The sequence below is a fragment of the Ceratotherium simum genome, chromosome 35 (genome assembly GCF_057802395.1).
Source record: "Ceratotherium simum simum isolate JZ-2026a chromosome 35, ASM5780239v1, whole genome shotgun sequence".
Lineage (NCBI taxonomy): Eukaryota > Metazoa > Chordata > Mammalia > Perissodactyla > Rhinocerotidae > Ceratotherium > Ceratotherium simum.
In genome coordinates, this window is record NC_141934.1 from 3,889,777 (window position 1) to 3,914,664 (window position 24,888).

The following is a 24,888-nucleotide window of genomic DNA, read 5'->3' on the forward strand; positions in this document are numbered from 1 at the left end:
GGCAGCCCCTCCACAGCACCCTCCCTCACCTGCTGCATGAGCTCAGGGGGAAGCTCAGCTCTCCACTGCTTTAGCTGGCGCGAGGCAAAGGAGTGCAAGGCGTAGGACATGGTGCCGTACTCGATCCACAGGGACAGGTTAGAGCTGTCGATCTCCAGGGCCCGCCGGAAGCAGTTCAGGACGGGTGTGGCGTGCTTCCAGATGGGCCCATCACTCTTCAGCTCATTGGAGTTCAGCTTGTCCTGAATGCGACTGGCCCGGGCCAGGGCCATGCCTGCCCAGGAATCAAACCTGTGGTCATGACAAAAGCACCAGTAAACACACCACTCCCCTTACAGCACTGCAGACATTACAGCTTGGAGGGCAAGGCAGACAGGCACCATGGGAGCTCATCTCCTAGACCAGGCCCAGAGCCCAGCTCTGCCACTCACTAATCCATGACCCTGACCTGACCAACTGTGTCTCTGAGCCTCGGTTCCTGACGCATGAAATATAGCTAAGAAGACCCACCTCATGAGAAGAGCTGCTGGGGCACCACAAGACATGTATTTTAAGTCACCCAGCGCCTCAAAGGCACTCAGCAACTGCTCTAAGAGAATCACCACTGAAATCAGCAAACAGCCATTGATGATTAAGTAGCTGGGAACTAAACTGTTTTTTTTCCTTTTTGCAATTACTGGTTATAGCTTTTAGCTGTTTGCCCACCCATTGTTAACTGTGCTGTTTAGGCAACATGCTATCTGACTTCCACTAGGTTCCTATAGATAAGATCTCCCCAGAGCCTGGATCACCATGGTAATGGGTGTTTGAGCTGTTTTTCAGGAATTAGAACCCCTTGGCCACTTCAGGCCAGTTGAGACCTCCAACCCATCAACTGGGCCCTTGCAGATGTCCGATAAGCGACCTTCTGACGTCAAGAGGCTAAAGACTCCACCCTCAGGTCATGCTAACGCTGCCATTTTGTGAACACACGTCCTATGAAAAGGCATGAAGTCTGACTATGCTTGCATGGATCATCAATTACGTCACCTCTCCTCACCTCCAATCATCTATCTCCACAGTTCAGACCACCTTGTCCCTTACCCCATAAATATCCCTGAGTCCCCATTATCGGGGAGGTGGATTTGAGACTTGTTCTCCCGTTTTCCTCACTTGGCTGCCTTGTGGTTATACCCTCTCTCTGCTGCAATTTCGTTACCTCAGTGTTTGGCTTTCCAGGCGATGGGCAAAAACGAACCTGCTTTGGTAACACCACCAACTTGAGCCCAAATTGTGCTCACCAGCACCAGTGGGCTCTTGGACTCTGCTTCCCTGCTTTGAGGGGTTACCCACAGAATGTCTCTAATGGAAAGGAAAAGGGTTGTTCCAGAAGGCATCACAACAACGGCCCAGCCAAGGCAATGGGGAGCCTCCCATCCAGCTGTAACCTTACCTAACTCCACACTGGCAGAGCCTGCTGTCAACACACTCACTGACTAAAAGCACAGGGTAGCCGAGGCCCCAAGATCTCCACCGCCCAGCTTCTACCTGGTTCTCCCTCTGGGATCTTGAACAGACCCTGCCCTCTCCTATTCAGTTCCCAGCAGCACGATGGAGAGTGAGGGGACCACAAGATGGCTGAGACTCTACCATTCTGAGATTCCCTGAAAGAAACTGATGATGAGAATGCAGAAGCCTCTCTGAGAGGGTGAAGAGCCACAGAGATACCAAGACCAAGACGATTTCTGGGCACTTGAGAGAGTATGGAATTTTCTGAGTACCAGTACAGAGAACAGAAAAGGCAGCGATCACATGGACTGATGCTACCCTTCATGAGACGACAATTCTTAACCCATTCCTCCACTAACTTTAACACCGGCTAACTGGCTTCCTGAACTATCTGACAGTCCCCAAGATGTGGTAAGGACAGAGGAGACTTGTGAAGCTCACATGTGCTTCTGCTGCACTCCAGGTATCCAAAGAGGAGAAGGTGAGAACAAAGGAGCAGTAAGAGACCTGAAAGCTTAAAGATGACAGGAGGACAGCAAAACTGAAGGCTTCACCCTTTGTGTGTGGGGTCCTGAGTATACTCTTTCCTCCTCAGGAACCTGGGGATCCGGGGCTACTGAGTCTTCCCCAGCTCTGCTCAGGTCACCCTGGGGCAGGGAGCATGAGGGTAGGTGTCAAACTTCCCTTCAGACGGGAACCCTGTCAGGGACCTTCCACCAGGGCCAGCTCCTTTCGCACTAAGTAGTTTCCTCTCTTAATTCCCAGAGGCCTTCAGTAACTCCCTTTGCCCTCGCCTTGAGGGAAGGGACCACATCACAGTGCATGTCCATGTACCTGCATGAGTACCAAAATGGAAACCACTATCTCCTGTCACAGATACAAAGTAACCAAGAACATAGACACATCATCACAAAAACTTAAAATGCTCCTCCGTGTGCCACCAAGAGCCATGTCCTGCTGTGGGTTCCTGATTCTAGCAGAGCAGTGCATAGCCCACACTTGGGGAGTGCTGACCTACAGGGACGCTGGGGGTCTGAGGGCTGGTGACAACGTGAGCTCAGAAGGAGGACGAGTTCAGAGCCACACTGCACTGGGCTTTATTTACTTGTTTGTTTATTTTGCTTTTCATTTTTTTTGTTGTTTTTAAAGATTTTATTTATTTATTTCCCACCCCCCCCCCCAAAGGCCCAGTAGATAGTTGTATGTCATAGCTGCACATCCTCCTAGTTGTTGTATGTGGCACGTGGCCTCAGCATGGCCGGAGAAGCAGTGTGTTGGTGTGCGCCCGGGATCCGAACCTGGGCCGCCAGCAGCGGAGCAAACGCACTTAACCGCTAAGCCACGGGGCCAGCCCTTCATTTATTTTTTTAAAAGTCTTGTAAAAATCTTTAGGAAATTAATACGAAATGGTGGAACACAAAAATCTTGTTGCCTTGTTTACTCCCCACTCTGTGGTAATGCAAACAAAAAAAGTTAACCTGAATTTAAATTAAGGAAAGCTATATTGTATTAGGTATAGCCAAACATTAACTTTCCATTAATTTTTGCGTGTGTGTGTGTAAAAGTAGCCCTGAGCTAACATCCAATGCCAATCCTCCTCTTTTTGCTGAGGAAGATTGGCCCTGGGCTAACATCCGTGCCCATCTTCCTCTACTTTATATGGGACGCCGCCACAGCATAGCTTGACAAAGCGGTGCATTAGTCCACGCCCGGGATCCAAACCTGTGAACCCTGGGCCACCAAAGAGGAGTGTGCAAACTTAACCACTACACCAGTGGGCCAGCCACTGCCATTAATTTTTAAAAAACAAATCAAATATCTTTCCTCTTCCCTCTCTCCTCTGTGCTGGGCTCTTACTCGTGCAGGGCAGGCCTGGTCCTGGCACTGGGCTCAGAGTGGTCTCTTTGGCAGAGGGATGAGCTGTACTGGGCCTCTCCCATCCTCCCCCTTCCCAAATGCCACTCTACGAAATGCCTGCCAAGTTGGCCCACTTCCAGTTCAGCAAGAGCAGAAGGAATGGTGAACTGGTGGAGGAAAACACTGTCACTAGTGTCCTCATGACACTGTTTTCCTGCAGGAATCACCAACAAACACTGCAGCCAGAACACCCTATTATCCACCCAGCCATCTGCCACGGCTTCACCGGTACCCAGTGGGTTCAGAAGATCTAAAGAAAAAAACCAATATCCAAACTTCCACTTCAGCTAGCATAGAAGATCAGACTGAACCCAAGTCTCCCCTGGCATCTGCCTGTTGGGGCCAGAATGGAGGAGGCCCAGGGCCAGACCACCAAGACCCTCCTGGCCCTGGGGCCAGTCCTCACAGGAGACCCCATCTCTCCGGCAGGGCTCCCAGTGAGCCAGGCCTGACAGGTTGATACCCTCTGAACAGGTGGGTGTGCAGGTTGGAGGGAGGCCCAGTTGAGCCATCATGACCCTCATGTCGTTGACTGAAGGGCTGTCAGGTGAGAGGTGCCACGCCAGGCTCCTGCCTCCCCACGGACAGAGGGGTGTTATCACACTCATTTTTCAGACGTGGAGGCAGTGGTGTAGAGGAGGTGACTATTCACCATCTCGTGCAGTGAGCACCCAGCCAGCCTGAGTGCAGGTCTGCTCCACTGCACTGATCCACAGCGAGCCTGAGGAGGACAGCCAGGGCCCAGCACACGGTTCCAGCCTGGAGAAAACCACAGGCTGAGCAAAAGGGGATCTGGGAGAACCTTCGCTACAAGATACAGAAGTCACGCAAACTGGGTTCTCCCCTCAGATCCCAGCCCCTCTCCCCTTGGCCAGGTGGGTCCTGACAAGGTAGAGCTCTCCAGTTTCCCCTGAGTGAGGGTGGATCTATGCTCACCCACAGTCCAAGGGCAGCCACTGTGGGCTGACCCCTGGTACCTCCAGGAGGGCTGCCTACAGATGCTACTCTGGATCCTTTCGACGCAGGTCAGCCACAGAAGGTGGTCTTGTTTTGACCGTGACCTAAGGCTGTGGCAGCCATGAGAAAATATTCCCTTTCAATCAGGCAACTTTATGAGCTTAGCAGGGCCCTTTAGGACGAGCAGGCCAATCACTACATTTTAAGAAAAAGCCACCAGGGCTCAGTGGGAAGAAAGCATGAGCCTCATGTACAATGGCCTCTCCTACATTGACCATCGTGACAATCACTACTGCCAACAATGCGCTGCATCAGAGCAAGGAAAGAGGACTTCCTGCTTGAGTGGTTTCCACTACTCTTTCTCCCCCCGCCAAAAATAAGAAAATAATCATAATTAAAGCTGCTTCAGTGGAAGAAGCAAGAGTACACATCAGCCAACTTCCCAGGGCCAGGAACCAGGAAAGGAGGCAGCACAAAACGAACAGAATGGACCTAGGCAGCACCTCCTTGCCCTGCAGGCCTGGACTCAGATGGACACCTCCTACCTTCTCTGATTCCAATGCCCATCTCAGGTGTTTTCCGGAAAGAAGCCTTCTCTGCTGGTCTTCTTTTTACAGAGAACGTGCCTTTCCTAGTAACTGCAGATGCTAAACCATCTTCTCCTTCCTTTCTCCCTGGTCTATTTGTTATGGGCAGGGAAACCCCAAAGTGGCCCAGGGAAGAGTGTGCTGAGCTCCCTGCAGCCAGCCTGGCCCCACACCCAGTCACCGACCTGTTGGGGCAGACGCAGATGTCGTGCATGTAGAACTTGATGGCCTTGGACTGCTCCTTGTTTTTGAAATGGTAATCAGCCAGGAGGTAGTACAGCTCGTTCACCACTGGAGGGGAGGGGTCAGCCCCTTCTGGGAGGCAGGGTACCTGGCAGGTGAGAGGGCAAGGATAAGGGGAAGTGGAGGCAGGGACTCAGGTGTGACCAATAATGCTGCAAACCCAGGACCATTCGCATCAGCAGAGGACAGCTTCTCATGGCCCTGACTTTTGGTGCAAAGAAAGAAGCCAAGGCACATAAGCAGCAGTACTGGAAGAGAAGGGGATGGGATGCAGCCCCATCACCCTCACCATCAGCTCCTACCTCAGCTGAGGTCCCCTCAATGTAGGCTGAGACTTTGTCCAGGCTCAGGGCCGGCCTCTCTGTGCGGGGCACAATGGTGGCAATTCTCTTCAGGAGGTTGGCCAAGTCAGCAGACACAGTGCTGGTTTTGTAACTGTCAAATTCAGGAAGGGTCTTGGGCTTAAAATATTCAAACATAAACAGGGCATCCTCCCATATAAGGTCCACCTTGAAAAAAGACAGAAGGCAGATCATAGTGCAGTTAGGGTAAAGCACAAAGCAAAAAGTTCTTCCACAGAAATGCACTGTTTTGAGGCAGACAAGATTACAACATATTAGAGAGGCTAAAACAAGTCCTGTATATTTTTAAAAATCTGCACGCCCACTGTAATCCTCAAACCCAAGTGTCTGACGAGCAGAATGAACCGGCAGAAGCCTGGTCTTTATAAAAACAAATGTGAGAAACTGGGGGCTGCACTTTATGCGTCCACATGGCAGAGCCAGAAGGTGGGATCAATCACCAATGGGGACTTTGAGCAGGCCATTGACCCTCTCCACGCCTCAGCTGCCCTACTGGTCAGTTGGTTGACAAAAACTGACCAAGTGCTTGCTCTGGGCTAGGGTGGGCCCACACTCTCTGCAGGGGCTACAGTGGGGCCCCTGTCCAAACAAGTTTACATTTAGGGGATGGAATCCATAAGATCGGAAAATAACTGACAGTATTGAGGAGCCATGAGATAATATACCCAATAGTGCTCTGAAAACCAAAACAACAAGAAGAAATGAAAAATTTCTATGGAATTATTTGTAATATCCAAATAGGAAAAAAAATCTACTGAAAACGGCCATGCTGCATTTTTGAATGATTAGTCTACATTTATGAATGTAGTTTTTGCAAGGAAGACCCTTTTCCTTTGACCAGTGTCTTCTCTCGTCCTCCTGATGCCAAGTCCAACCTGGGACCGCAGAGCTGAATGCTGGCTAATACGACATCCTTCAGGAGTGCTCAGAGCCCCTGCTTCCCCGAGCCCCACTCACCCACAGTGGGCCTGGTGCAGCGCCCTCACCTGCTGGGCCGAGTGCTCCTCCAGGTACCTGGCCTTGCTCTTCTTGCTGGGGTAGCTGTAGAGGCAGTAGAAGCATTGCTCCAAAGCTGTCTCCAGCTCCTCCTTGTAGGGGTGTGTGTCTTCAGAGGTGGACACAGCAAGCTCCTTCTGGAGAACTCTCACCTATGGTGGGAGGGAAGAGATGCCTGAGGAGAGGCACAGCAGGGGCACCAGGGAGACCACCACTCTATCAGCTCTGTTAACCTGAGAAGGCCGTGTCTGTTGGGCCAGTTCGCTGGAAAGGGCCTGTCACCCTCACTGGGAGCTGTTGTGGGCCCACCTCCGGCAGTGGCCTCCTGAAGGGCTTGCCAAGCTGCCTTCCTGTATACCCAGTCAGTTTCTACCAGCTGCTAGAAGATATTATATGCCCTTTAGGAACTTCTTCACTCATTCGTTTAGCCATTCATTTGCTCCCCAAATATTTACCAAGCACCTCCTCAGCTAACCACAGTGTGACATAGTCCCTGCTTTTAGGAAGCTCAGATTTCACTGGAGGGGAAGTTAGTTAAAAAAATAGTTATAATGGAAGATGGTAAGTCCCATCAGGGCTGAGGGAATCTCTCTCAGACAAACAGTAGTGAGGATCACAAGGATGTAAACAACAGGTGACGTCTATGGATGTGAGAACCAACAGCTATCTTTATGCCCAACTATCAGCAAACACACATTATTTTCAAGCATCCATGGGATTTTTACCAAAATTAGACAAAAAGCAAGTCTCAACAAATACCAAAGAAAGATATAATACAGACCACATCCTCTGAACAAAATTCAATAAAATTAGAAATCAATCACATGAAGATAGCAAATATGAAATGTCAAAACTGATGGCATGCAGCTAAAAACGTACTTGGGGAAAACTTATAACCTTCAATACACGTATTAGAAGAGTGAACACTGAAATAAGCTTTCACCTCAACAAGTTAGAAAAAAACACCACATAAGGGACCGGCCGGGTGGCGCAAGTGGTTAAGTGTGCGCGCTCCGCTGCGGCAGCCTGGGGTTTGTCGGTTCGGATCCCAGGTGTGCAATGACGCACCACTTGTCAAGCCATGCTGTCGTGGCGTCCCATACAAAGTAGAGGAAGATGGGCATGGATGTTAGCCCAGGGCCAGTCTTCCTCAGCAAAAAGAGGAGGATTGGCAGACGTTAGCTCAGGGCCAATCTTCCTCACCAAAAAAAAAAAAAAACAAAACAAAAAAAGAAAACACCACGTAAATCCAAAGAAAGTAAAAAGAAATAATAAACATTAAAGTGGCAATTAATGAACGAAAAAGCAAAGAAACACTAGACCAGTAAACCAAAAGCTGATAGTTTGAAAAAACTAATTTAGATAAACCTTGGGAAAGATTGTTTTTTTAAAAAAGGAGAGAGGAAGCACAAATAAATGATTTTAGCAATGAAAAAGGGGGCATAACTAGAGGCACCACAGAGACTTTTTAAATCATGAGCAAACACCATGAACAACTTTATGCTTATGTGGGCACTATTCCAAAAATATAATTGACTTAAGAAGAGAAAATCTAATTTAATCAGCCAAGAAACAGAGTCGACAGTTTAAAATTTACTCAAAAAAAAAGAGAGCGCTCTAGACCAGGTGACAAACTATGGCCCATGGGGCAGATCCTGCCATTGCCTACTTCTACATAGCCCAGGAGCTAAGAATGGTGTTGACATTTTTAAATGATTGAAAAAAATCCAAAGAATACTATTTTGTAACACATGAAAAGGTATGAAATTCATATTTCAGCATCCACGAGTTTTTCCATGTTGTCTTTACACATTGTCTGCAGCTGCATCTGTGCCACAATGGGAGTGCTGAGTAGTTGCAACAGAGACTCGGTGGCCTACAAAGCCTAAAAGACTTACTCTCTGTCCCTTTACAGAAAAAGTTTTGCTGACCCCTGGCCAAGAGCATAAGAAAAAAAAAAGAACTATAATGATTGAAAAGGAGGGAAAACAATAGTTATTCATGGATAATTTGACTGTCTACATAGAAACATTTGAGAAATCTCAACCTACTAGAATTAATAAAAGCAATAAGCAAAGGAGCCGTGCATAAGAGAAATTTATTTTTTTCAAAAGTGTTCCTATACGCCTGCCAACACAAGATAGAAAATTTAATGTTTAAATATTTACAATAGTAATAAAAAAATGATACCTAAGTATAAATCTAACAAAATATACATAAGAGTTTTAAAGAAAAAATTATAAAACTGTATTAAGGGATATGAAAGTATAAGACCTAAATAAATGGAGAGATATACTATGTTCATGACTGAAAAGACTTAATCACATAAACATGGCAGCCCTCCCCCAAAATAATCCATGAGGTCAATGCTATTCCAACCAAATTCCACGGTGGGGCATGGGGGTTCATAAAACTTTATGAACAGATCTTACAATGTTGTGGAAGAAGAAAGGGCCAAAAATAGCCCAGAGAATGTGATGAATAGTTGGTGAGGAGATTAATCCTAGCAGGTACCAAGATTTCTCAAAGACACTATGGTACTGGCACAGGAAAAGATACCTAAACCAAAAGAAAGAACAGAGCCCAACTACAAACCCTCACAGATAGGGACAGAGGACGGAGGGGACCTTACAAATCAATGCAGAGAATAGACTCTTCAATAAACGGTATGAACCAACTGGCCATCCATATGGAATGTAAAATAGATCCCTACCTTGTCTTACAAACAGAAATAAAATCCAGGTGGAATAAAGATCTGATGTGAAAAATGAAATTGAACTTTTAGATTAACATAGAGAATATCTTTATAATCTGGTGTGAGGAAAGGAGTTCTTAAAGTACAAAAAAAAAAAAAAAAAAACCCAACCCACAAATCATAAAGGAAAGAACTGATAAATTTGAAATTAAAATTTAAAATTCTGTAAAACAAACACGACATATAAAGTTAAAAGACACACCACATAAGGGGCTGGCCCTGTGGCTTAGCGGTTAAGTGCGTGCGTTCCACTGTCGGTGGCCCGGGGTTCGGATCCCGGATCCCAGGCGTGCAGCAATGCACCGCTTGTCAGGCCATGCTGTGGTGGCGTCCCATATAAAGTGGAGGAAGATGGGCACAGATGTTAGCCCAGGGCCAATCTTCCTCAGCAAAAAGAGGAGGATTGGCATGGACGTTAGCTGAGGGCTGATATTCCTCACAAAAAATAAAATAAAAGCTCATAATCAAAAAAACAATATTTAATTAAAAGGAAAAAAAGACACACCACATAAAATTGCGTAGAAATAGAACTAAATACACACACACACATCCACACGTACACACACGTAAAATATATCAGACAAAAGACTGAAATTCAGAGTACATAAAGAACTCTACAAATCAATAGGAAAAAGAAAACCCAATAGAAAAATGGGCAAATTATATGAACAGGTAAATCATCAAAGAGGAAACCCAAAGGGCCGATAAACATAAAAAGATACTCAAGCTCACTAATAATCATAAATTATTGAAAAGAACACTTAAGAACAAAGAAATAGCATTTCATCCTCTCAGATAGGCATCAACACTTAGGTCTGTGGTACCTTGGGCTGACAGGGACCTGCGGGAATTCCCATACTGCCATCCAAAGTATAAAACTAGGGCCGGCCCCATGGCTTAGCGGTTAAGTGCACGCGCTCTGCTGCTGGAAGCCCAGCTTCGGATCCCGGGCGTGCACCGACGCACCGCTTCTCCGGCCATGCTGAGCCGCGTCCCACATACATCAACTAGAAGGATGTGCAGCTATGACATACAACTATCTACTGGGGCTTTGGGGGGAAAAAAATAAATAAATAAAATCTTAAAAAAAAAAAAAAGTATAAAACTAGTTTGACTGTTTTAGAAAACAATTTGAAAATACAGTTTTTAAAGTTGAAAATGTGCAAACCCTGTAACCTAGTAATTCCTTTGATAAGAATTCACACTAGAAAAACTCTCACATGTACACATAAAACAACTTGGTGGTCGATGTTAACCATGATACTGTTTATAACACAAAAAAACGGATACGCAATCTTAATGCCATTATTAGGAGAATGGATAAAAAGTATTATGGTAACAAATATTCACAGCCGAAGGGATATAATGTCTAGGATTTGTTTCGAAATAATGTGGGATTGGTGGGATAGGGTTAGATGAGAGGGTGGCTGTGCATTACGAATTAATTATTGATCAGTGCTCAGTATATGGGCTCACAATACTATTATTTCTACTTTAATATATGTTTGGAATTTTCCATAATAAAAAGTTCTAAATTTTGGTATACTCACACAATAAGATCCTATAAAGCAATGAAAATGAATGAACCAGATTTACTCGTATCAATGTGACTATATCTCAGAGAACTAAAATGAATAAAAGCAAGCTGCATACAATAAGATATTTTGTATATAAAATTTAAAAACACATGCAACTATGTACTGTTTACTGATACACAATATGTAACATATAAAAACATAGATGAAAAGATACACACCAAGTTCAAGAGAATGAGGAAGGGAGAGTAATGAGCATGCTCTCCTTCCTGTTACTTTTTATTTCTATTAGAAAACAGGTCTGCAGCAAATATAGCAGATGGTTAATGTGTACACAATCTGGGTTGTGGTACATGGGACACAGTGTACAAGGGACTGTCCAGAAGTTAGTAAAGGCTCCACGGGAGAGGGGCCATTTGAGCTGAGTGTGGGTGAATGGATAAGAATTCATCAACACAAACAGATCATATGAAAAGAAACACTAACTCAAGAAAGATGAGATCCAAGAGGATTTCTCCCTCAGAGAACATTCCACTCTATCCAAGAAGAGAAAACAATCCACACAAAAGGTCTCCCTTACGTCAGCCACAAAGCATTCTCAAGACACAATTCTTTACCTGCAGACCACAAACCTGGGCAATGAGAAAAGGCAGTAATAAAGTACTCAACTTCATAACCCCCACAGCGCCCAGAATGATGAGTGCTCAGCAAGCGTTTCTGGATCAATGAACACATGTCTTTCAGTTCGTTCATTCATTTATTCAAGAAACACGAACTGGCCAATAATCTATGTCAGGCACTGCTCAGGGCCCTAGGGATGCTCAGATAGCAAGACAGAAAAGGTCTCTGGTCTTAAGGATGACATCTGCTGGGGGAGGGGCACATGACACAGACACAAATAGCAGGGCTGTCCAGTAGTGCTAAGGCTGGGGAAGACCTCTTTGAGAAGGTACCTTCTTTTTTTTTTTTAATTTTTATTTATTTATTTTTCCCCCAAAGCCCCAGTAGATAGTTGCATGTCATAGCTGCACATCCTTCTAGTTGCTGCATGTGGGACGCAGCCTCAGCATGGCCGGAGAAGCGGTACGTCGGTGTGCGCCCGGGATCCGAACCCCGGCCGCCAGCAGCGGAGCGCGCGCACTTAACCGCTAAGCCACGGGGCCGGCCGCCTGAGAAGGTACCTTCTAAGCTGAGACCTGCATGGCAGGAAGGAAAGGATGAGCCGGCCATGCATACCCTGGGAGAGAGTGTGGCAGGCAGAGGGCATGAGAATGATCAGGCACTGAGCAGAGAGAGGGCACAGCAAATAAGCAGGGGCTGCGTCCACAAGGGTGAAATTGCTGCAGGAGTTGGAGGATCTTGGGCAGGAAAATTAGGAGCTACAAAATGAAACACAGCAGTACTCATATCACTTCTACTTCCTCAAATTCAAACGGCAGATGCTGGCAGCTGGAATTCATGCTCTACTAAAAAAGACACAGACTAAGGAAAACCGGGCGTAGGACCATCCCACCTTCGCCTCCTCAGCCTGCACTTCCCTCTCAGCACCACTCCCACCCAATGCCAGCTTGCAAACGTACTAAACTCATTCTCGACTTGCCCCCAATAAGCAAAAGGGTGACTGGGTTGTGGAGGCGACCCTGTGGAAGTAAACAGTGTCCCAGCACTCTCTAATAGGGAGAGGGAAGGCAGAAGAAGGGAGTCGCCATTTCCTGGGCAGCATTACAGACTCAGTCTGGCACAATTCTTCCAAAAATGGTCCTGGAGAACGAAGCTGACCTGGGGTGAGTACCCCAGAGGCCCTCGGGGCTCACGGGTAGGGCACACACTCAGGCGTTGACAGCTGGGGTTGGAGCCCGCCTTGGACACTAACCAGCTCTAGGGCCCTGAGCCAGCCAGACAGGTCTCCTGGCCAAGTCTCCATGTCCTCAGCACAAGCGCTTTGCACACTATCAAGCCCTACATATACATGAGCTCTATACATATTCTTAGTCTCGTTCATTCATTCAGCCCATAGGTATTAAGCACCTACTATGTCCTTGGATCCACCAGTGAACAAAACTAACAAAAATCCTTCCTTTGTGGAAGTTACATTTCAATGGAGAAGAGACACACAATAAATATAATAAATTCTATGGCATGCTAGAAAGCGATGAGAGCCATGGGGAAAGCACAGGGCAGACAAGGAAGATCAAGAGGACTGGGAGAGAGTCTGCAGTTGTAGAGAGGGTATGCTCACTGAAAATGTATAGAGCAGGGGTTGGCTCTTTTCTTTTTTTTTTTTTTTTTGGTGAGGATGCCTAGCCCTGAGTTAACATCCATTGCCAATCTTCCTCTTTTTGCTTGAGGAAGATTGTTGCTGAGCTAACATCCGTAACCATCTTCCTCTATTTTGTTTGTGGGACGTCTGCCACAGCATGGCTTGATGAGCAATGTGTGGGTTCGTGCCCGGGATCCGTACCCACGAACCCCGGGCCACTGAAGTGGAGCGCGTGAACTTAACCACTATGCCACTGGGCCGGCCCCGGGAAACCTTTCCTTAAAGGGCCAAATAGTAAATATTTTAGGCTTCACAGGCCATATGGATTCTATCAGAGCTACTCAACCCTGTCACTGTATTGCAAAAGCAGCCAGAGTTAACACGTAAATAAATGGGTGTGGCTATATTGCACTAAAACGTTTATTAATAGACATGACAGGCTGAGTTGGGTGCCCCTCCCATGCTCTGTAACTCATCTGTGTGCTGCCTGGCCTCACGCTCAACAGTGAGATTTGAGGGCAGGGATCACACTGCTTATCCCCAGTAAGCCCAGTCAATCACAGCTGGCACGTGAGAGGAAGGCTGTTTGTGCTCACTCAATATTTACTGGCTGAATGAATGCAATAGCTATTGAATGAGCACCTGCAGCCTGGCATGACGAGTGGTAGTCAGCAAACAGACACAATGGAAGGCAGTAGTGAACACAATTATTACTTCTAAAATTACTATCAAGGGCCTGGCACTGTGCCTGACATGTAACAGACTCAGTAACGACTAGTGGATCAAAATCCACCTGGAGTTTGAGGCCAGTCCCCACTGCACAAGGGAAGGCCAAGCGAGCCCCAGCAGCACTCACGTAGAATCGCAGCAGAGCCCCATCTGAATTGCAGCACCAGGACCTCCTGCCCAAATATTCATGGGCTGTGTTGAGCAGCATGAGGGAGGATGGGAGCATGGGTGTCTCGGCCATCGCTGGGGAAAGACCAGACCGACAGACAGAGTTAGCACGGGGACATGTGTGGGAGCTGCGGGGCTCAGTCTCTCTTTTGTGGGCTTTTCTGTCTTAACCAAGGTGGCCACAGATTGTTCTTTCTTTCCTTTTTTATCTTTCTGTCTTTTTAAATAAGTAATACCTTGACTGGTTTTACTAAAGTAATACATCTTATCAAAAAACAATTCAAACCATACAGGAAAGCATAAAGAAGGAATGCTTCATCCACCAGCTCAGCCCCCGTAACTAAAGCTGACATGCGGGGAACATCACTGGAAGCACCTTTCTGTGCATACATGAGACATTTTGAAAAAGAGAGAGAAATAATATATAACAATGGAACCCACACTACATTTACCATTCTTAAATTAAAAATTCTTATATTTAGGTCTACTTGAGTATTACAGAAGAAAAAAGAACTACCAGATTTCAGTTAAATATTTATTCACCACTAGAACCATTACTAGTTTCTTTAAAGATCCCTCAATGCTTTTGAAACTCTGGGCCATAACTCATTAGTGGTTGTAACTTGTAACTAACATTTTTGAGGAGGATTAGGATAGAACCTGTTAGAACAGAAAATACTAGAGAGGACCACACCCAGAAGAGTAAGGATTCTTTCATGAAATTGGTTTCATACTTTTCACTATTTGTCAGTCCCAGTCAAAAAGGTATGAAAAGCAATGTTTAAAAACAGTCAGAAAATTATTAAGAAGTTCAAGCCATTCTGGTTTTTTATAGGTCTTTTAAGTTAGTTTCCACTTTCAACAGCATCAAATGACTATCACACAAGATCAGTGATAGCTCTGTAACACTTCCTTCTTCCTCCCATCTCCCAATTCTGTTCTGCATATTATTTGTAGCACTTCCAGGTTTACAACATTTACATTCTGTTCTGCAACCATAATTACCCCACTTGCTTTCTCTCAATTCCAATTTTAAATGGATTTGGTGCTCATCACAAGTTCTTTCCCATGGATCTTCCATTCCTGAGGAATTTCATTCTCACTCACGTTGGTTTACTGACCTCATCCTCCAGGAGTGTTTTTAAGAAGCACTCACAGGAGCTGGAATCCCTGTTTATAAATGTCTGTTACTGCTACTTGGCTAGATGTCTTACATCACATCTGTGTAGACATACAGACATCACCTCAACTGCACTGAATGCTGCGATGGAGAAATCTGAAATGAGTCTCATTTTTTTGTCCCATGAGGATAAATTGCTTTTTCAGTTCAGAAACCTAAAACATATTTATTCTTAAAGTAGATCCTTAACCAGGATGTATCTTGATGTAGGTTGTTGTGTATCAATTTTTCTTGGCATTTACTGTATACTGAATGTGCAGATTCAGTTTTATTACAATTGGGAGAAATTTTCCTGTATTTGAGATTGGGTTGGTTGCTTCTCCTTTTTCATTGTTGGAGTGTTTCCATCGGGGCACCACTTATCCTTACACAGCACCATCTTTGTTTTCCACACCTATCATCTTCTCTCTGATGCTTTTAGCTCTTAATCACACCCACTCATTTCAGTTTCAGTCATATTCACTCTGTTCCTTGCTGTTTTGGTTTTATTAGTTTATAATGGCGAGATTTGGTTTGCTGTGTTTTCCCTTAGTTCTGTATTTTTCCTTTTAATTTCATTCTGTTTATCAGCTCAAATTTTTTAATAAACTATTTTCTTGCGCAAATCATTTACAGGGCCTCTGCCTCTGTTCCTTGTTGTATGTTTTCTTCCAGACTGAGTTCACCTGCTTTTCGCATGGTATATCATTTCTTTCCTTTTTGTCCCCCACACAGGGTGGAGGCAGGCTACAATATGTTAGCATACTTGCCAGGTCATTTCTTTCTATGCTGCTCATGGTCAGCTAGTCAGTTCCTCCAGACTATGTAAGTGCTCTAATATATCATGAATGAACTGTCTAGGCTACTTTCCCACATAATATAAGACGAATTTTCCCTTTCCTTAAAGCCATAATTTTAAAGCAGGTGTTGCTCTCAATCCACTTTTCCATAGCCTGTGTCTGTAGAGGTGGAAGAAGGGAGATTGCTTGGCTAGGGCTGCGTGCAGGCCTTGCTGAAGGACCAAGGTTTTGTTCCCTCTTCTGAGATCCCCTTTGAGGTAGGACTTGCTGCCCAGTGAGAGAAGTGCATCAGCAGACAGCCCCAGCTGCACAGATTCCCTCATCCAAGGTTACACACCTCCTGTGGAGGCCACATCCAGTGACTGAGTGAGACAGGAGTGGAAAGGCCTGCTTACTTCCATCTAACGTGGTGCAGCAATTTGAATGGGCAGCTCTCACTCCAGAGCTCCTTGCCAGGTTGGCCAAGGCTTTGTGAGGTCTGCATCACAGTTCAACTTCTCGCTCTGCCCCTATCCTGCTTTCTTCCCCTTCCTTTCACAAGTAGTGATCCCAATTAAACCATCTCAGCGTCTGCTTCCAGGGAACTCCATATGTGACAATGTTCTCCACCAGGTCCCTCACCACTCGGCCCGAAGTATGTTTTATCCCTGGGCCCCTTCCTTCAACCCAGTGTGGTCACTGCAAGATGGCTGGACCCAGCAGTCCTTTCTGTCTCTGCCAAAGCCCAGGGCAATATGGAGGGCCTTCCCCACCAGCCCACTCTCTACAAATAAGAGGATATTAATAATATTTCCTGGGATTTTTGTCAATTTACCATCTTCTCCCAGTTCTCCTAGTGGGGGTAGAGGAGGCGACAGGAGCCACACTTGCTGCCAGTCACCAGAATCTTTGATTTCTTTCCTTGGCTTACACTTGCAAATTTTATGGCATCTCCCTATTCTCCTTGCCTTGTTTGCTTACTGGCAGTTTTTAAGAACTATATTGTGTTTGCATACAGAACTATATTGTGTTTGTATTGGTGGGGAAAGGAGACTCTCAATCCAAAAGTCTTTTTGTATTATTTTTGTAAGAAAAATAATAAACATTTGTAGTTGCAAATCTTAATTTTTTTTTCACCACTAAAACCCTTTTGGAAAACACAAAGGTACTATTTGTCAAGAGCTCTAAAGATACTCGTCCTAGAAATCTATCCAAAAAAATTAATTCAGCAGAAGGAAAAAGGTATGCATGAGGCGTTCACTAAAGTTTGACCTGTAAGAGAGAAACAATGCAGTCATCTGGAGGGTTCAGCAGGGGGATGGTTCAGCAAAGCAGGGCACCTCTCATCACCATTACAAAGACTATGGAGCAAAATGGAAATAGCTTTATAAAATAAGATATAAAAGCTTTTCTCAGCCTGGCCCCTTCCCATGTCCAACCCACATGGGCCGGCTTTCTTGTGTCCCTGCTCACACTGCCCCATCTCCCCAGTGTCCTCCTCTGCCCCTGCGCTCCCATCAGGCCTCAGCCCAAGCCTGCCCCCACCCCACAGCAGGAGGCACTCCTCCCAGAAGGCCACACTGGCTTGGCGCTGTTGGTGGTCCTGTCTGTCTCTTCCCACCACGGACCTATCAGGCCAGAGTCATAGAGGCCTGACATGCAGTGAGCAGCTGATAAACAGCCGGGGACTAAACAAACTAGACAGACAGAGTGAATGAAAGGAAACAAACCACATGTTAACTCTGTGGTTGCTGGAACAGAGATGACTTTCTTTTCTCTCCACTCTTCGATTTTTCAAATTACTAAGGAAAAATCCCCAATAAATTTAATTTTAAGCTAGTTGAATAAATACACAAATATGCGTATTATAATTTCAGCCACATAAAAAGTATCAGCATATTGGCCAAGTTTAGATAGAAAATGCTAAAACACCAAAGGGAAAAAAGTCCATTTGGTAGAATTACAGGCAATCTTTGCTTAAATGTCTTTTAGCTGCTGTTGTTATGTAACTTACTGATTTAACCACATTTCCTACCACTGCGTTGACCCGGCTCAAGTGCCATCTCCATGAGGGGTCCTGGGCTGGCCCTCTCCGGCTTCTGCATTCACATCGACTACTCACCACTCAGCAGCCCCACGTGCCGGCACTATTTGCCATGGCAAGTGATGGCTTTCTGACATCATTTTGTCCTTGGAACAACTCTCTGAGACAGGTACCGTTATTCTCAGCATGGACATGGGGAATAGAGGATGAGAGGTTACATGACTTGCCTGAGGTCACACAGCCAAGAGGTGATCGTTGGGATTTGGAACCTGTGCTTGCTCTGTGCTGCCCTCCAGTTGCACACATCTCCTGGCCTCACTGGCCCACACTCAGGAGGGGCCGTGGGGTATAGAGATTAAGTACAAGGGCCGGCACAGGGCTGCCCCTCTCACAGGGATGTCGTGGGGATTAAAGCAGTTAGCAGGTGTGAGGCCTCTTAGAGCAGTGTCGGCACTCCTCATAAGCACTGACCACACTGTCATATCCCCTGCACCACCACCTGCACAAGACGTGAAACATTCTACACGCCCACTGCCTCCTGACCCCACTGCACAGTTAGCTCCCTGAGGGAGGATACAGGGGAAACCCATGCCTCCATCCAAGTGCCATGAAAAATCCTGCTGACTGAGCCCCACGCCCACTCACGGCACCTGGATAGAGCCGCAGGGCCCTGGGGCAGAGGCAAGAGGCAAGAGGCAAGGACACATAGGTCAGGGCCCACCCCCACCAGACCCACTTCCCAGCACCTTCATCTGGGTTCTGGAGCTGTTGCTGGTGGCATAAGGAGCGGAAGGCGTCCTCTTCCTGCCAGATGATCCGGTGCAAGATGATCCAGGGCAGCACTGAGGAGACGTGGGGCTCTTTGGGCTCCTCCTGCACGGCCATGCTGCAGTCAATGACCTGGGAGAATGGGGGATGTCACAGCAGGGCCAGCTCCTCCCCGCCTTAGGATGAGTCCCTAGGGCAGACCAGGGGTAGGGGCAGAGGGCATGCTGCCTGCCCATCCCCACTGCTTTGATGTGGGAACACTGACCTAGCAGCATCCCATCATGTCATCACACAGAGTGCCACAGAGCCCAACAACAGTTATGCCCAGGCGTCAGAGGAGCCAGCTCTGACCATCCTCCCTCATGCCACATGCAGTTCCTGATGCCTTCAACACCTACTGTGTGCTGGGCCCTGTGCCAGAGGTGAGGGTGACAGAGGTGAATGGGGCACAGTGGAGTGCCCAGGGGGGAAGAAAGCCAGAGACAAATGTTGGAGAGCTAAGGATCAGTATGGCTGTTACAACAAATGAGGACCGTAGTGAGGTCGCAGAGGAGGGCTGGGGACAGAGAGGGGAAGAGACCTTCAGAGAGGTTTCCAGGTGAGTGGCTATGGTGTGCCTGACCCCCAGAGAGGGCAGGAAGTGGGGGCAGAGGACAAGAGTGCAGGCAGAGGCCACACAGGCCCGAGAGATGGCCAAGGAAGTAGAAGATGAGGGTGGAGAGGGCGGCTGGTGGATCAATACGCCTTAGGTGACAGGCACTCGAGGGAATGTGAAGGGTTAAAGGGAGAGAGGAGCACATTCTTGTTTCCATTTTGGAAAAGTGCCTCCATGGCAGGGTGGTGGCTGGACTGGAAGGGTAGAGAGGCAGGGAGGACTACGGGGAGCGTGCTGCCACAGTTTAGGCAAGAGATGGCGGTGGCCTGGGCTAAGGCAGAGCGGTGAAGATGGAAGAGAGAAATAAACGATAGCGATGTTAAGGACAAGGATTTGGCAGGACTTGATGACAGCCTGTGGGAGTTGTCAGGAGAGAGCCGAGGCTGGCTCTGGTGGTCCCGGCCACCAGAAGCCTGCCTGGACAATGCAGGGTGCTGTGACCACCCCTCAGCTACAAGTGCCAAGACGATGGGGGTGGTGAGAGCCCTGGTAGGAAACAGGAAGCCTGGGTTCCAGCCCCAGCTCTGCTTCTGGCTCGTGGCACACAGGTCAGGGCCTCCCACTCTGAGCCTGCTTCCTCCTCTCTGGGGTGAGTGGTCTGGAAGAATCCTGTGGTGCCAAGTGCTACACTGTCTCTAACCCCCAGACCTGACCAGCCCCAGGAAGGTTTGCAGCCAGCACACAGCCACCCATTGCCTGAGGTGCCTACCTCCTCCAGCAAGAGAAGCCAACGCAGCCCCTTGGGCTGCCTAACTCGCAATTGAAGCTGGTGAACTATGAAGAAGGGGAACGTCAGAGAGCCATACCTGCTGGGCAGGGCAGGAAGGGACCAGGGGCTACCTGGATGAGGTTGCTGGTGAGCCGGATGAGGCCTGTGGTGGAGGATGATTCCTTCAGAATGCTGCCACTGCTGTCCGCCGAGAGTGCCTGCTCGATGCCTAGCAGCAGCTGGGTCACTGTGGCCACCCACTCCTCCTTGGCGGCAGCCTCACTCGCACTGACCATCTGCTGGACCGCCTCGTTCAGAGCCACGTCAGAGCACTCAAAACACTGCCGGTGGTCCTTTAGCCGGAGCAAGGAGTCCTGAGCACAGGAAGGAGCAAGGAGGAAGATGCACTGAGAGGACTGTGACAACGCTCACCACACCCGGTCCTCAGGACTGAGGGGCAGGTAGCTGGGGACAAAGACACGCAGGGCAGTCTAAAAGAAAGGGGCAGTGCAGGCCCCCCACAGCCTCGAGGTGTCTCCAGGGCACAGGGTGATCTGTGTGCAATCACAGCATGGCGGGCCACCAGCCAAAGGGCTTTCAGAAAGGTGCTGGACCTTTGCACCTCAGTTTCCTCATTTATACAGCTGGGACCCTGAGATGAGCCCAAGAGCTAGCAAGCAGCCAAGGTAAGGCTAAGTGACTCCATCTCCTGTCAGTTTTGAGTCCAAGCCACTGTGCCCCAGGCCACCCAGTCACACACTCATCCAGTGCCAAGCCCTGGAGGGTCCCAGCAGGGAGGGCAGGCTACCAGGGATGGACTGTCTGTGGAGGGGTGCCTGAGCCAAGGCCACAGCAGGGGCAACGGCCCAAGCAGTGCTGACGCCATCATTCTGAGTCTCCCTCCTCCCTAGGTGCCAGGTGGAGCAAGGTATTGAGCCACTCTGAGCCTCGGCCACCTCAGCCCCGTGGAGGGACCGTAAGCATTAAATGAGTGATGTGCACAGCACCCCACATGGGGAGGAGCTCTCAGTACATCCGCTGCACTCTGATGGCTATTTTAGAATCCCCTTTGGGAGCCATCACTTTTCGTGAAGCTCCCTTTCCTTTTGCTCTATAACAAACCCACTGAAACACATCAGGTCTCAGGCTCCTTCATCACCGAGCTGGTGCGTGGGGACTCTCAGCCTGGCTATAGATTCGCAGATCTGGCAGGTGGCCTGTTAGACTAGCAGGAAGCACCTGCTGCCCGGCACCCCATCCGGCTCTAACCTCGCCACAGCCGAGGCCTGGCAGCGGCTCCTCCCTGCCTCAACACGCGCAGCTGCCATGCTGAGGTGACAGAGACAGGTGTTGGGGTAGAAACACCCCAAACTGTCTTCGGGATGCGTTGCAAGATCTGAACACAGATCAAAACCACCCCCAATTTATTAGCCCTAATTGCCAGGAACACAGGGGCTTCTTTAGAGAAAACCAGCACTTTTTATAGCAGGAGGCCATGAGGAGCCCACAGGGTGCAGGCATGGAGCCCCAAGGCCTGAGCTGACTCCTCAAATGCCAAACATGTGAGGGGGCAGGGGACTATTTTCTAGCAGGATAAAGACTACTGACTTTAAATTGCAGCCAGAGTTGCTGTGAAAGTCAGGGACAAGACAAAGATCCACCAGCAGCGCTCCAACATGACATAATCCCCAGGGCTCAAGCCAGAAAAAGCCAGAAAGCAGAAGAATAACTGCCAACAAACGAGGAGAGCAAATTACCACTGACTATGGGCAACATGATTATCTACCCAAAACAAAACAGAAACTATCATAAATAATGGGAACTCAGTGAAGTGGCTAGATTCCAAATAAACATGCAACATTCAACAGGGTTTCTATAAACCAGAAACATACAATTAGAAAACGTAATGACCAACAAAAAGATCCTGCTCAAAATAGCAACCAAAAATGCTAAGGACTAAAAATCAACTCAACCACAAGAAAACTATACAACTATACTGAAAAACATAAACGGCAGCTTTCCTAAATAGGGAGTAAGAGCCTTCCAACTCCTAGAGGGGAGGATTCCAAGTCAGACCCAGCCCTCCATAAAAGCTGGATGAAGCAAGTTAGCTGCAAAATTGACACCGCTAGAAAAAAACAAAGGCAAATATGCTTCTTATCTATTTGTTGACATGGTTCTTGTCTGCCTCCCTTCTAGAACACAGGTTCCACCAGAGCAGGCCTCTCTCTCTTGTCCAGTGCCAGGCACACTGTAGAAACTCAATCCATGTGTGTGGAATGAGTGGATGAATATTCTTCCATTCTTGGAAAGACTGTCTAAATATAATGAACAAAGTCACAAACATTTGAAAACATCAAAAGATTTGATGACATAAGAATTCAAAACTTCTGTATGTCGTAAAAACCAATAAAAGCTGCACCTTACAAGCAAACAACAAACTGGGAAAAAATATTTGCAACGTTTGATGAGAAAAACATTAATATCTTTAACAAATAAAAAGAACTCCAAATCAATGAGAGAATACATTCCCTCAACAGGAAATTCAGCAAAATCAGGAGGCACTTATCTGTGAAAAGCAGGAGCTTCCCCAGCACTTGGCCCAGGCCCTACCACTGCCCTTAGTACCGCTCAATGACCGACCAAACAGCAGCCCCTGTCCCATCAATGGAGCATCCTGCCACACCCCAGAGTTCTAGATGACAGGAGCAAGAACGCATCTGAGCCATTGAGGCCATCTTAGAGAGGCAGAGAAGGCTAGCCTCTCCCCTCCTCCCCACCCATTGGCCTCCCTGGGTACACCCAGCTGTCCCTCCCACACAGTCATGTGGACCCCCTGACCCCAGCCTGCCATGGTCACTGAGGTGAGACAAATCTCATCCCTTGATCTTAGCTTGGGCCTGCCTGACCCCCTCTGCCAGGAGCTGGAAGCTCTTTCCCTTTTCCCCTCTCTTCCTCCCTCCCTCCTTTCCTTCCCAGAATGAACTCTTTCCTCCCCTTTCACCAGGGCAGAGATGCCTCCATTTGTTCCACAGTTGCACCTCTTGAATATTTCCCAGTTCAAGAAAGTTAATAATTACAATGTCTCATGTAATCTCAGCAAAAAGCCTGGGAGACTACGGGCTCTTTCAAAATTGAAAGGAAAGGACCCAGTAAGACAATAAATATGTGATTAATGTGTGAGCCATAAGGGACAGGACGCCAGCCTACTCAACACCACTAAGTTTATCATCTTCTGTATCTATCTCCGCGTCGGACTCTACGCTTCCTGAGGATGGTGTCAACGATGGCAGCCAGCACCCATATGGTGCCAACACACTAACTTCTATAATCCCCACAACAGGCTCTGAAGTAATGACAATGATCGCCCCCATTCTGAGATGAGGAACTGAGGCACAGAGAGGCTGGGTAACTGCCCAGTGCCCAGCAGATATCCTGGTGCCTGGTGAGCTGTAAGGGTTTACTTCCTGAAGAATGAGGCATGGGGGGAGCTGCAAGGGCACATGGCTTCAAATACCACACTGGCGTTCTTTTTCTTCCACTATGTGATTGTACACGGGGTATGTCTTTTATCTTGATTCTTTACACTGTTACAGATATTTTATCCACTTTTATATCTATTCAATAGCTAATTTAAAAAGTAATAAAGACAGGCAGATGAACAAACAGGTGGATGGATGGCTGACATCCTAACTATCTTCCTTCTTCCTCCACTATGCAGAAGTTCAGAGCCAAGTGTGGGCTTACCTTGAGCCACAGAGAACCCTAGAAGCTGCACTCCTAGGTTCCAACCTTCCCCCGTAACTTCTGACTAGCATCTTCCCAGATGCTGAGTTAGCAGTTTTCACTCCCACTTTTCTCTTCTAGGTCCGTGTTTTTGAGGGCTACCTCCAAGCCTCCAGAGAATAAACCCACACCAAGCAAGGAAGGTATGAGTGGGCGAGGGGGACACGGGCAGCACACACCTGCAGCAGCAGCAGCTGGGCTGGCCTCTCGGGAATGGAAGTCATAAACTCCAGGTGTTTGGCCCGGTCAAACCCACTGGTGCACAAGGTGGGGCGGAGCAGATGCACGACGGCCTTGTAGTCGCCAGCCTCGTACAGCCGCTGAATCTCCTCTAGGGACTGGCACCGCTCCAGCGACTTCAGGTTCTTATCAATCTGGAAGAAGCCTGGAATTGCTGCCTGATGACAAACCCCTCACACTCTCCCTGAATTCGACCAGTGTTTGCATTTATCAGACCCAGATGAGGAATACAAAATTAGACTCCCCCTTAATATATCACCATTTACATTAAGCCAATACTTCATAAAAGGTATTTCTATGAAGGTCAAGGCATTCAATTCTTTAATAGACAAACAGACCGAAAAACACAAACTACCCCAGCAGCAGAGAGGTTCCAGAAAAGTGTCTGCCAATAGTTGGACAGCCTTGTGGTCATAGTTCAGTGAACCAGACTCGTGGAACCATGGAGCATCAGGCTACCAGAGACTTGGAGAGCCCCGGGCCAGAGGTGGGCACATGCCATGGACCCACAGAACCCGCTCCTCACAGGTGGCCCCCAGGATGTAGGCAGCAGGGGCAACTGTTTCTTGGTCTTGCCCAGAAACAATTCTGCAAGAGTCTGAAAGCCACTTTTAGCCAACGTGGACACGTCACAGACGGGGAACTGCAGCAGGGTCTGTGGCTGTGTAGTGAGAATAGCATTAGAACCCGACAGAGCCTGGCATACGTGCCACATGCTGCTGACCCAGCCCCATGGCCAGACCAGCACTGG

The 24,888-nt window shown here is 47.6% G+C and overlaps 1 protein-coding gene across 11 annotated transcripts in view; it reads right to left on the reverse strand.

Moving 5' to 3' along the window:
* Positions 1-24,888, reverse strand: part of CABIN1 (calcineurin binding protein 1) — a 156,286-nt gene that overhangs the window by 90,093 nt on the left and 41,305 nt on the right. For all 11 annotated transcript variants that reach the window (XM_087423858.1, XM_087423859.1, XM_087423861.1 and 8 more), the window contains exons 16-23: positions 24,077-24,271; positions 20,243-20,485; positions 18,726-18,879; positions 13,957-14,072; positions 6,541-6,702; positions 5,495-5,701; positions 5,135-5,280; positions 30-291 (exon numbers count right to left, since the gene is read on the reverse strand). In XM_087423858.1, the coding sequence (XP_087279984.1) occupies positions 30-291; positions 5,135-5,280; positions 5,495-5,701; positions 6,541-6,702; positions 13,957-14,072; positions 18,726-18,879; positions 20,243-20,485; positions 24,077-24,271 (1,485 nt within the window). The remainder of the gene's footprint in view (positions 1-29; positions 292-5,134; positions 5,281-5,494; positions 5,702-6,540; positions 6,703-13,956; positions 14,073-18,725; positions 18,880-20,242; positions 20,486-24,076; positions 24,272-24,888) is intronic.